Source organism: Vipera ursinii, assembly GCF_947247035.1.
Source record: "Vipera ursinii genome assembly, chromosome: 1".
Taxonomy (NCBI): domain Eukaryota; kingdom Metazoa; phylum Chordata; class Lepidosauria; order Squamata; family Viperidae; genus Vipera; species Vipera ursinii.
In genome coordinates, this window is record NC_139512.1 from 6,620,165 (window position 1) to 6,634,085 (window position 13,921).

General features: G+C 45.7%; 1 protein-coding gene across 1 annotated transcript in view; it reads right to left on the minus strand.

The window, feature by feature from the left end:
• The window catches only part of NCAN (neurocan), a gene marked incomplete at both ends in the record, with an annotated part of 83,961 nt that overhangs the window by 19,065 nt on the left and 50,975 nt on the right, over positions 1-13,921 (minus strand). Inside the window, one exon of the mRNA XM_083349286.1 lies at positions 7,431-8,810. Within this exon, the coding sequence (XP_083205412.1) occupies positions 7,431-8,810 (1,380 nt within the window). The remainder of the gene's footprint in view (positions 1-7,430; positions 8,811-13,921) is intronic.

Below are 13,921 nucleotides of genomic sequence, written 5' to 3' on the forward strand. Positions count from 1 at the left end.
TCTAAAAGAGAAGAGCACACTCAGTTCTGGGTGCTTCATAATTCACCTGTTGTGTGAGCTGCATTGACTCCTGGTTGCTTTCTGAGTGCAGTTATAATAATAATAATAATAATAATAATAATAATAATAATAATAATAATAATAATAATAATAATAATAAGAAGAAGAAGAAGAAGAAGAAGAAGAAGAAGAAGAAGAAGAAGAAGAAGAATTTAATTTAATTTTAATAAATTTATATACCGCCCTTTCCCGAAGGACTCAGGGCGGTTTACAGGGTATTTAAAATCAAACAGTACGAAATACAAAAGTTAAAAAACAATTTAAAAAAGATTAAATTATCCCTTAACTAAAAACCTCAGTTAAAAATTCTCAGCCTGGGCCGGAGAGCTCAAAGAGCCAGGTCTTCAGGTCCCGGCAGAATGAACGAAGGTCAGGGGCGGTCCTAAGCTCCACGGGCAGCTGGTTCCAGAGAGCAGGTGCACCCACAGAGAAGGCCCTCCCCCTGGGTGTTATCCGCCGGCAATCTTTTACCGGCGGCACCCTGAGAAGACCCTCCCTGTGGGAGCGCACTGGACGAAGGGAGTTTGATGCTGGCAGGAGGTGTTCCCTCAGATATCCCGGATCCAAGCCATTTAGGGCTTTATAGGTCATCACCAGAAGAAGAAGAAGAAGTTGGAAGGGACCTTGGAGGTCATCTAGTCCAACCCCCTGCTCAGGCAGGAAACCATATACCATTTCAGGCAAATGGCTGTTAAAGGGGTGAGTTACAGCTTTAAAGCCTTACATGGCACAGGGCATCTGCCCATCCCACTCGGTCAAACAGCAGAATGACAGAGTTGGAATGGACCTTGGAGGTCTTCTAGCACAACCCCTTGCTTGAGCAGGAAACCCTGTAGCACTTCAGACCAATGATTGCCCAATCTCTTCTTTAATATCTCCAGTGTTGGAGCACCCACAACTTCTGGAGGCAAGCCGTTCCTTCTTCTAACCATCGGGAAATTTCTCTTTGGTTCTAGGTTGATACGTTTCCATCCTTTGCTTCTGGCTATGCCTTCAGGTGCTCTGGAGAATAGCTTGACGCCCTCTTCTTTGTGGCAGCTCCTCAAACATTGGAAGGCCACTACCATGTCACCCCTTGTCCTTCTTTTCATTACAGACACGCCCAGTTCCTGCAACCGTCCTTCATATGTTTTAGCTCCAGTCCCCTAATCATCTTTGTAGCTCTTCTCTGCACTTTTCTAGAGTCTCAACATCTTTTTTACATTGTGGCAACCAAAACTGAATGCAGTAATCCAAGTTTTTTTAAAAAAATTCCATTTATATCCTGCCCTTCTCCGAAGACTCAGGGCGGCTTACAAGCTTAGCAGTAGCCTTCATTCTATGTATATGCCTGCTTGTTAGGGCTTTCATACACCCCCCAAGCGGCATCATTACAAAGTCAGCTTAATTGCCCCCAACAATCTGGGTCCTCATTTTACCTACCTGGGAAGGATGGAAGGCTGAGTCAACCTTGAGCCTGGTGGGATGCGAACCTGCACTAATGGCAGGCAGCTGGTGTTACTTAAGGAGGCATTGGCCCACTGCTCCACCAAGGCTACACCAAGTGTAGTCACGCTCCACAAAAAGGATGGGTACACTTCAGACCCCCTCCCTGCCATGTCATGGGGCCTTGGAGGCACCTTCACTGTAGCTACCCCAGTCCTTTGGAACAGCCTCCCACCTGAGATTCCGCTGGTTTGTACCTTTTAAGCCTTCTAGAAGAACATGGAGATCTGGGTCATCCCCGAAACCTTGAACTACGACAGTGATGGCGAACCTGTGACACATGTTTCTTGCCCAAGGCAGGACTAGAACTCACAAGTCACCCAGCTAGCTTTCATTTTGTATTTATTTATTTATTCATTCATTGGTATCCTGCCTTTATTATTTTTACCAACAACCCAAGGCAGCAAAAATGTCCAACCCACACCTTCCTCTTCCTTTCCCCCCCACAACAACCCTGTGAGGTGAATTGAGCTAAGAAGGAACGACTGGCCCGCAAACTGGCTTTGATGGCTGAAGCTGGGCCTGAACTCACTTCATGTCCGAGGTGGGACTAGAACTCACAGACTCCTGGTTTCTAGGCCGGCGCCTTAACCTCTAGACCAGACTGGCTCTCTGTGTTGACTGATTTGCACTGTATTTCTTAATTTGGCTAGTGAACTGTAGGGAGCAGCTGCGTTGGAGGCCAAATGAAGGAGATGATTCAGGGGCTGGACCGAGGCTGGCCTTAAATTGCACTAGGTTACTTGTTCCCCTCTTGCCTGACTGACACAATAACCATTCCAGTCCTCTGATTACCACCTCTTTGCCATCCTCCTACACTGGATTCCCCTTCTATCTGGGCAAGCCCTTTGCTCTGATGAGTGACACTGCAGCTGAGTGCGTGCTTTGCCTGCCTCAATTGGCCATCTCCTGCACAAAGGCCTCTTCTGATTTTTACAACTGCTGGTGGAGCAAGCCAGGGGAGCTCAAATGCTCCGATGTGTGCGCGCGTGTCCCCTCATTGCCTCAATGAAAAGCCCAACATTGCTTCCATGGGGTCAGGTGGCCTTTTACGAGCCCAATTCTCACCGCCAGGCATTGGTGAAATGGCCGTGGGCATCTGTTTGGTGAGTCAACTGTGGTGGTCATCCTGGAATTCATTACAGATAGGCCTCGACTTACAACTAAAGTGGGGACCAGAATTGCCGTTGCTAAGCAAGGGGCGTATGTGAGTCAACCCTGATTTTTACGACCTTGTTGCCAAATCGCTGCAGGTCATCGAGGGAATCTGCCCTCTCCTATTGACTTTGCTTGTTGCAAGCCGGCTGAGAAGGTCACAAGTGGCAATCAAATGAGCACGGGACGCTGCAACTGTCATAAATACATAACAATTGCCTAGTGCCCAAATTCTGATCACATGGTCGTGGGATGCCACAATGGTCGTAAGTGTGAGGTCTTTTTTTTTTAGTGCCATTGTATCTTTGAACAGTCGCTAAATAATAGGTTGTAAGTCAAGGACTACCTGTTCTGGGATGACTTCCTTAGAACAGGGCTCCTCAAACTTGGCCACTTTAAGACTTGTGGACTTCAACTCCCAGAATTCCCCAGCCGACTGGCTGGGGAATTCTGGGAGTTGAAGTCCACAAGTCTTAAAGTGGCCAAGTTTGAGGAGCCCTGCCTTAGAACAATCACGGTCACGTGACCACAAAGTTATGGCCCAAGGAGTAATTATGGCCCAAGGAGGAAACTCATAGAAATAGAAGTAGACCTTCCTTCCTCAAACAGTTCACAAGAGCATAAGAAGCAACCTTGAATTTGATCAGACCAAGGATCTACCTACTTTGGCATCTGGCAATTCACAAGGATCATCAGATGCCTCTGAACTGTCTCCTGAAGCTTCTTAAACCACCCCTGCAATATACTTGCTACTATGTACAAGATTTGGGGGGACCATTCCATTGTGGAATACAGTCAGTCCTCGACTTACGACCACCCTTGAGCCCAAAATTTATGTTGCTAAGCAAGAAATTTGTTCCGTGAATTTTGCCCCATTTTACAACCTTTCTTGCCATTGGTGTTAAGAAATTTGGGGCTCAAATGAGGTCATAAGTCAAGGACTTACCTGTACTCACAGCTCTGGGGTCCAAATGCCCAAAAGGGTAAGGAAGGCCTTTGAACTCTGGTGCTGGAGAAGACTCCTGCGAGTCCCTTGGATTGCAAGGCGATCAAACCGGTCAGTCCTAGAGGAAATCAACCCTGACTGCTCTTTAGAAGGCCAGATCCTGAAGCTAAAACTCAAATCCTTTGGCCACCTAATGAGAAGGAAGGACTCACTGGAGAAGAGCCTAATGCTGGGAAAGGTTGAGGGCAAGAGAAGAAGGGGACGACAGAGAATGAGGTGACTGGATGGAGTCACTGAAGCAGTAGGCATGAGCCTAAATGGACTCAAGAAGATGGTAGAGGACAGGAAGGCCTGGAGGAACGTTATCCATGGGGTCGCGATGGGTCGGACACGACTTTGCAATTAACAACAACAACAAGGGGTAAGGAAACTGTGCAGAAGCGTTTTGTGTATTTAGCAGGGAAAAAAAATATCTGTGGAGCCCCATTAGGCATCTGGGCTGCCTGAGCAGGACATGCTTCTGCTTTGTAACCACATTAGGAACAAGAGAATAAATCCAGTTAATCAATATCCCGAATGTATTTTCCACAAAAGCGCATTACACGAGCTTTGCAAAATACAAGGCAAAGACTTTGGAATGGTTATGTCAGAAGACCCATTTCGAATCGTAACGAATGACAGTCCCAAGGGCTTAGCGCTTCGAAGCCTTTGTAGTTAGGAAAGAAAACGTGACATCCGAGCACGCTTTGGGGGGAACAGGACTCAGTTAGCTGCACGAGTGTCACTGGACACAGTGGGGAGTCTTGAACAGCGCAGCCCTTCCAGCAAAACACACAATTACGCCGACTGCCAATTTCCCCCCCTCTTCTCCAGCTCTGGAAAGGAAGACATGTCTGCTGTTGTTTCCTGCCTCCGGAGAAGCCATTGCAAGTAATCCTCAACTTACAACCATACAGCCATTCATCTCTGCTCAGAGTTACAACAGCGCTAAAAAAAAGTGATTTACGAACTCTGTTCACAGTTACATCCATTGTAGCAGCCCCCACGGTCACATGATCAAATTCGGGGCACTTAGCGACCGTCTATTTTTGACAATTGTAGCATCCTGGGGTCACATGGCTACCGTTTGTAACCTTCCCGTGGCTGGTTTCCGATGAGCGAAATCGATGAGGGAAGCTGGATTCACTTAACAACAGCATGATTCACTTAATAACTGCAATGATTCGCTTAACAACCTGGGCAATAAAGGTCACAAAACCAGGCACGACTCGCTTAACAATTGCTTTGCTTAGCAATGGAATTTTTGTCTCCTAATTGTAGTCATAAATCGAGGACTGGTTTTGTTTCTCATCACATGACACTCCCAGGACAGTCTGCAACCTCGCTGTTTCTCTTCCCTGTCTCTACTTTTCCCATTCCACCAAATCTCGTTCTAGGTCTCTTCCTTCCCCAAACACTTTAAAAAGAACAAAATTCAACCTTTGCCCAGGGGTTCCGACCTGCCATCAGCAAATCCAGGTAGCACAGATCCTGTCACAAATTCCCCCAACCAATGCAGAGAATTTTAGAGGAAAAAAACAGAGAATTTGAAAGCAGCTCTTCTCCTGGGCCCTAGCTCTCTAGTGGCGGGACACACGCTTTGCATGCTGATCAGTTCCATCGTGAACGTCAACAATTTAAACAGAAACAATCCAACACCAGACTCGTAAAAGTGCCTCCATTCCTGAATTCAGGCATTCTCCTGATGTTGGATGGGTCTTCAACTTCCAGAATCTCATTTGCTAGCATGGCTGTGGCTGGGATTTTTGTGAGCTGAAGTCTATTCGTTTTTCCCCCACTCGAGCACAAAGTCCCCAAGTGGTTTCCAAGTGAAGCGGAAATAAAGTTAACTGTACTGTTTTCTTTGATTAAGGTAGTCAGTTTAGCCATCTCTGTTAATTCCAAAAATGAGAATTTGACTTTGGGTTCTGCTGACTAGGTAGGTCTGTTGTTACATAAATGGTTACTACCTACTATTATGTAAAAGTAAAAAGGTGAAGCTGTGTGTAATTCCTGGGTGTGCAGCTAACGAGTAGGCTGGCTTGGTCACTCAACAGTGAAAAACTGTGAAGCAGGCACAGCAGCGCCTGCATTTTCTGCATCGCATGAGAAAAGCTCATCTTCCTTCCCCTGTCCTGACCACTTCCTACAGGGGGACGATTGAGAGCATCCTGTCATACGGCATCACAGTCTGGTTTGGAAGCATCCCTGCTTCAGACAGGAAGGCGGTGCAGAGAGTGGTGAGGACGGCCGAAAAGATCATTGGCAGTTCCCTCCCTCCCATCCAGGACATAGCACAGAAGCGTTGCTTGAACAGGGTCCGTAAGATTATCTGGGACACGACACATCCTCTTCACGACCTGTTTTCCTCGTTACCTTCAGGGCACAGGGTTCGTGGGATACACAGCAGAACATCCAGATTCAGCCATAGTTTCATTCTATAGAGTATTAATCTTGGTGAACTCTCAAGCTTTCTCCGTCCGTTATGTATTCAAGATGAACGGCGATTAATATTTATATGTTACTTATATGTAAGGGTGTAGGTCTATACATATGTTGTATATAGTATGGTTAGGTGTGCGTCATGTATGTGTTTCACTCTGAGAGCAGGCAACTAAATTTCATTTTTGATGTGTGCCGTTGTGCCCACAGTAAAAACAAAACAATAAAGGTTATCTTATTTTATTCTACTGCTCTAAAAAGAGTGGGAAGTCAATGCTTTTCTTTCTTTCCTCTCCTTTCCTCTACACCTTTTCCTCTTCCTTTTTCCCTTTCCAATTTTCCCACTATTTTCATTTTTCTTCATATTTTATATTTTGGTAAACTAATAAAAATTTGGAACCAGAGGGGAAGTCTACTCATTTGAAGAACTCCGCGGGAAGAAGAAAGCTCTTTCAGATGACAGATCCTGGAACATCACTGCCAACAAGAGAATTTATTGGTTGGTTGATTATGTGTCATTTCTGGCTCATAGCGACCACATATTCTCCAATAAAGCAAGAGAAAATAAAATAAAAATTGAGCCAGTGTAATACAAGGCAACTCCGCTCATTTAAGAAACAGTCCATAATTGTGCATTTCGTCAAGTTTCTTTTTCTGCTAACATGAGAAATTACAACTTGGGGGGGGGCACATTTTTTGGAGGGACACTGGGGGGCCTCACCCAAGTGTCGAGGGTCCCCTGTTGGGGTGTACTTACAAATTACAGAGATGCCTATTTACGGGTTGTCCTCGACTTACGACCACAGTTGAGCCCAACGTTTCCATTGCTCAATAAGGCAGTTGTTAAGTGAGTTTTCACAATCTTTCTTGCCACGGTTGTTAAGTGAATCATTACACACATTAACTTTGTAACGTGGCTGTCAAGTGCATCTGGCTTCCCTATTGAGGTCGCAAAAGGAGACGCTGCAATCGTCATAAACATGAGCCAGTTGCCAAGCGTCCAGATTTTGATCACGAGACCATCGGAATGCTGCAAGGATTGTAAGCATGAAAAACGGTCATAAGTTACTTTTTTCCATGCCTTTTTTACTTTGCAGGGTCGCTGAACAAATGGTTGTAAGTCAAGAACTACCTGTAAAAAAACCCACCTTCCTGGGGCTACATAAGGATGGGGGACCTCCTAAGAACTTGTATACAAGAAGGAATGGAGCTGATGTATGTTTGCTGGCCGACCTGTCTTGACATTACCATCTTTTCCCCTCCCTACAAAGTCACTATACGGGGAAGGGAGAGAGATTCTTACCAAGCAAGCTGTCATTCATCTCCTGAGCCCACACCAGACGGGGGATTCCTTTGAGTCCTGGAACATCTTCTTTCTCCTCTCCACTCCCACTGCTGGTCTCCATGGGGAGAAAGTCTCCAGGATCAGAGGGGATGTATCCTTCCAGATCCATCTTGGCTTCCACCTCTCCTTCGGTGGGATCGATGGAAGGTTGCGAGCTTGGCACCACAAGCGGGTTGTCAAAGGCAGATGGCTGTGGAAGTTGTATAAATTCTGAGGTGCTGTGGAGTGGGAATGGAGTCCTCACCTCCGGCAAACTCAGGGCTGTGGTCTCTGCTCCTTTCTTGGCCTCACCTGGAAGGGATTGAGCAGAAGAAAAGAAGATGGTGGGATTGTGAGCAGGAGGTCTCGCAGTGGCGCCGTCTGGCCAATGGGAGCCACCGTTGTCTTCCTCTGGGCTTTCACGGTGACTTGGCTCTATCATGCTGGATTCAAGGTGGTTCTCCACGCTTTGAGTAGCCACTTCCCAGCTGCCTTGTGCCTCAGAAAGATCCAGGACTTCCGTGAAAGTGGAACCATCTGGAGGCCCTAGGATTCCTTTGTTTGATTTGGTGGTCTCCATATTATCCTGGTTGCGGTCAGGCACCAGCCACGCCTCAGGTTTCTCAGGGAGGAATTGAGCTTCCTCCAAGTACACATTTCCTGGAGTTGGGGAGATGATGTCTTTTGGGGACAGAGTCATAGCTTCTTGTCCCCTCAGCTCAGATGCTTCTTCTGAATGTTGGCTGCTCTGTTTCAAGACAGTGTCCTTTCCTGCGATATCGAGGAGGCTCACTGTCTCCTCTTGGTTAACAAAATGTAGAGTTTCTCCCTCCATTTCTCCACCTGCATTCTCTGGCAAGTTTTGGTGGTCCTCAAAAGCAGGTCCTGGAAGCTCTTCGCCAAAGCTCATTATCTTGATGTGACTTTCTCGGGAGCTGTAATCATATTCCCCACTTGCCTCATCAATGTGTGGTTTGTTCCTCTGGTGCTCAGAGGATAGAAGGGATTCTGCTGGGGTAACCACCTGTCCATAGCCAGAAGAATCATCTTCATGGTCTCCAGCTTGGGTCATCCCTTGAAGATAGCCACCTCGCACGCTGGTCCCCATGGAAGCATCTTCAGGATCATATCCTGTAGTCACAACAACTTTCTGCAGATCAAGTAGAACGTTAGCTGAGACCGGCAATGATGTGGGAATGTGCTCATTATGTACATCCTTCTCCTGGCTTCTTGGCCCAGAAATGGTCCAATATTCTTGGTTGGTTCTTTCAGCACTTGTGTCTTCTTCCAAAGAATGAGGTGTTGATGCAGGAGAAAAGGTGATTTCCTTATGGTCTCGATTCTCAAGTAAGGGTAACCCTGGGAAGATATGCACAGGATTAAAACATAGGCATATGTTAGGAATATACAATGTTTCCAATTTAATTCCCTAAAATGTTTCAGAATATGCAGGGGTGTGAATACAGCATCTGTCGCTAACTTCTTAAAGTAGCCCTGCCTTTTCCTGGGATCACACACTCAGGACAGCTTCAAATCTTAGGACAAAATTGCAGCTGCTTTAAAGAGTTGCAGACAGATGCTGGGTTCATGTCCCCATCTACTCCAAAGCACATACAAGTATGCTCATATCCAGTATATAGACAGAGTGAAACCTCCTTTTAATGAACTGCAGGTGATCCTCATTTAGTGACCATAATTGGGACTAGCAACTTGGCCATTAAGCAAAGCGGCTGCTAAGTGAAACTGCAACTGTGCTTACGATCTTACTTCAGCTTTGCTCTGCTCTACAGCCTGTAAACCTGCAAAGATCGTAAATGTAAAGATTGGTCATAAAGTTACTTTTTCATCACCATCATAACTGTGAATGAAGCAGTTAATAAACAAGGAGTGCTGGTACAGTAATTGTGAGGTGGTTATCTCTAACCTGTGGAGCATGGTGACCTAGCAGTTAAGACGCTGGGTTTGTCAACCAGAAGATTGATAGTTCAAGACCCACATACCGGATGACGGAGCAAGCTTCCATTACTTGCTCCAGTTCCTGCCAACTTAGTAGTTCAAAAGCATGCAAATATAAGTAGATAAATAGGTGCCACTTCAGTGGGAAGGCAACAGTGTTCCGTGTGCTTTTGGCATATAGTCACATGACCACGGAAATGTCTTCGGCAAGCTCTGGTTCTTCAGCTGTGAATCTGAGATGAGCACCACCCCTTAGAGTCAAACACGACTGGACAGGGGAAACTTTTATCTTTTTATTGCTAACTTAGAAAGGTCCACGAAATTGAAGAGAAGGGCGCCATGGTATTTTCATCATATAACCATGCTGTCAAACCTTCAAACACTCTGAATACAGCCATGTTTCTTTGTTTTTTGGTTGCCACAGCAATGGGAGGGAGGGGAGATGCATTCTTATAGTTCAGTCAAAACAATAATTTTCTTGTGGGAACCAAGGTCAAGCAGCCTTAATGTTTGGCGGGCTGGAGCTACCGTTAGGAAGCCCGCCAAAGGTGTTAATTGGGGATTGTGATTTAAGACACAGTAAGGGGTGGTGAATTCAACTTTTACTTTGTAACTTTTTGGGGGGAGGGTAACTTTCAGTCTTGGTTTCATCTTTGCTCGTGCTGATATTATGTAGCCATTAAAAAGTGTTCTTTGAGGAAAGCAATTGCCTCAGAGTTCTTATTTCTACTGGTCTCATCTATCGGAACCATGACAGATGCTGCCATCATGCAAATAAAGTATACCATGTAGACATTTAGCCCATGGCATGCAAAGTTCATTGCCTTAAGGCGGGCTGGGCAACTACGGCAAATTTATGTCTTGTGGACTTCAACTCCCAGAATTCCTGAGCCCGGGTGTTCGCCCACCCCTGCCTTAAGGCCTGTTAAATCAAGATTTCAGATTCTATGCCACCTTCTATTAAAGTTTCTTCCCTTCCCCTCTTGCTCACTCTCCCATGGCCAGCCCATCTGTCTGGGTGTTAATAAGTACAGGAAATTGGCACCTCTCCATCTGGGCCTCAGAAAATGCCTGTGTGGAAGGGCAGCATCACAGGCATTTGGCAACGGTTACAAAGCCAAGGAGCATGTGGGAAGGGTTTCTGTGGCAACTGCCTCCTTTTAAGCTGCATCGCCTTGCAGCTACAGTCCTTTGAGCTAATGGGGTTCAGCAGGGGGGGTTCCTAAATGTCTAAGGCTCTTAATCTCCCTGGGAGGGTAAGGGGCTGGGTTTGAGAGTGGGGGGGGAGAGAAGGGGGGCTGAGATAAGCAGAGCAAGATGAACAGTCTGGTAGAGGAAAGAAGGAACAACCTTGAATGTTGGGAGTTTGTAGGGACAATTCTGTGTGTGTGTGTGTGTGTGTGTGTGTGTGTGTGAGAGAGAGAGAGAGAGAGAGAGAGAGAGAGAGAGAGAGAGAGAGAGAGAGAGAGAGAGAAGAGAGAGAGAAGAGAAGAGAAGAGAAGAGAAGAGAAGAGAAGAGAAGAGAAGAGAAGAGAAGAGAAGAGAAGAGAAGAGAAGAGAAGAGAGAATGTATAGCAGAAAGGGGGGACAGTTTCTATAGCAATTAAAGAATTGGCTTTCAGTAGTTATATATCTACTTATTAAATGCTCTCTAATTCCTTCTCTTTACCTGTCCGTGTCTATGATCAATCTGCCTATCTAGTTACTTTTCTATGGTTGTCTACCTCTCATGCGCCTTTCCTTTCCTTTCCTTTCCTTTCCTTTCCTTTCCTTTCCTTTCCTTTCCTTTCCTTTCCTTTCCTTTCCTTTCCTTTCCTTTCCTTTTCCTCCGTTTCTTTCAGTCCCATGAACAATGTATTCCCCTCAGTCCAGAATACTTAGTCAGTTTCAGCCCATGCTTTTTGTTTAAAATTCAGAAAGATCTGTCTTTCTCTCGTAGAGGAGGGGAAAAAAGCCTTTCTTTGGCAGGATTACCGGATGGGTCTTTTGTTAAGAGAAGACCATGTCAAAGCACAGCGAGGAGGGCTTTCTCTACAGAAGGATCATGACTCTGAAATGCCTTCCAAGGTGCCAGATATCAAAACGGTCTCCTTTTACACACCAGCATGAAAAGCAGCTGTGCGCATTACCATTGGCTTTTCCCTCCGTTCCAGCAAGGAAAAATGTGTCTTTGGCCTTTTCATTCGGCGATTTATACTGTATTATTTCATATTGTTCGTCGTGGCACCTGATCCCTGTACACTAGTTTGAGCGCCCACTGGAATGAGGGATGAAGCATAAGCAACCATTAATACATCATTTTTTTTCCAGGGGCCATAAGAATGCAAAAGAATATAGCCCGGCTAATGAAAAATAATAATGAATCCATCTGGGGTTTTTTTTTCCCCCAAAATGCCCACAACAGGGCATGGTTGTCTGCCCAAGTTCATATAGAATTCTCCTGAAGAGGATGGCTGAAAATATTTGGACATTCACACGGTCAGTGTTTATTTTTAAAAAAACAACAAAAAAATCCTCCTCTCCTGCCTCCAAGGACTTAATAGGACATTAATAGGATCAGGAGAACTCTGAAGATTTGCGGAGATACAAATACCTTAGGACAACCTGCTTTTAGGTTTGTACAGAGTCCTCTACTTACAACCGTTCGTTTAGTGACCACCGAAAGTTACAACAGCACTGAAAAAGTGACACGACCATTTTTCACACTTAATGACCGTCACAGCCTTTCCGTGATCAAAATTTGGGTGCTTGGCAACTGGTTCATATTTATGACGGTTTCAGTGTCCTGGGATCCCATTTTGCGACCTTCTGAAAATCAAAGTCAAAGGGGGAAGCCAGATTCACTCAACAACCGAATCACTAAATGAACAACTGCAGTGATTCACTTAACAACTGTGGCAGGAAAGGTCGTATCATGGGGTAAAACTCAGTTAAGAACTGTCTCACTTAGCAAGTGAAATTTTGGGCTCAATTGTGATTGCAAGTTGAGGACTACCTATAGAGAAGGAGACACACACACCCTTTAATTCAGGGGTGTCAAACTCGATTTCATTGAGGGTCACATCAGCACTGGGGTTTGCCCTTAGGGGGCCGGGTGGGTATGGCCAGGGTGGGCATGGCCTACTGGGTGGGCGTGGCTAGAGTGCGTATGGCCTACTGGGTGGGCATCGTTTGCATCAAGGGTGCCTATGGGGGCCTGGGCAGGAGTGGGACAGATCTGAGGGTCTCTGGCAGAAGGAGGGTCTCTGGGCCAGGGCCAAGGCAGTGGAGGCCGTTCCCTCACTGTTTCCAGGATGGCTTCGCGGGCCACATGAAACCACTTCGTGGGCCGGATCCGGCCCCCGGGCCTTGTGTTTGACATGTCTGCTTTAATTGGACAGGGCTGCTGACTGTTTACTGATTGATTGATTTATTGAAGACATTTATATGGCTGCTCATATTGTATTGAATTCTTAATGTCAAGGGACTGGATAGGATATAGAGTAGAGAAGCTGCAGTGCTAAAGAAAAGCACTTCAAGCTACAAGATTTGGTGGCAGTTGCTATATAGATAAAATCTTTAAGACCCTAATGGGATAGCATTGGAATAGATCATGGGATTTCCTAATTCAGCATCCTGTACCTTACAGGGACCACCCAGATCCTCCAGGAATCTCAGAAGGAGGGCAGGAGAGAATGGAAGACTTCTTGGTGTCCTGGTTCATCCGACAGATGAAACTCTTCAAAAGAACTTTGAGGCATTGTTTACCTTAAAGGATCTTTTATTCGAGTAGCATAACATTGGCACTTACATAATCGAAGCCAAAACTAATTTCCCCTCCACTGGGCACCTAGTATCAAAGCACAATTCCCTCCTCCAATTAACAGTCATAAATCACATTCCCCAATTAGCTTGAAGCACAGGCTTTCTCTCCAGCTCTCCAGCCCGCAAATTCTTTATCAGCTCTGGGCTCAATAACCTTGATTCTCATGCTATGTTTAGTGTTGTTATGTCTAGCTGGACTCTCATTCACATTCCCCCCCCTCCCCCATCATCATCTCACTCTAAAAGCGAAAGAGAAAAGATGGCTACATTTCCATCTGTTGTCAATGCAAAAACATCCGGTGTTAGCAGCGTTGACACCTGGACTGCTTTTCCAAGAATCCAGATTAAAGCCATCCCTCTTGATGTGGGTGTGATAAACCTAATATTCTTACTGGTATCATTAAGATATCAGAGCCCCCCCCCCCCCCCCACCCTGACCCCTTTCTCCAGGTTTTGCTTGAATGGCCATTACATAAGTCGTAAGTTATAAGTCATAATGGTCGTAAAACTGATCACGTAACCAGCTCAATTTTATGTGTTTGGCAGTGGTCGTTAAGTGAATGCCATTGCTTGCTATGGCAGGGCTTTGTTCAAAACTAGAAGTAAATGTCGATTTTTCAGCAAAAACATTGCCCATTGTGGTCATGTGACCACAGGGTGCTGCAAATGGCCCTAAATGCAGCTGGTGTTGCTGAGCGCAACGTGATTGG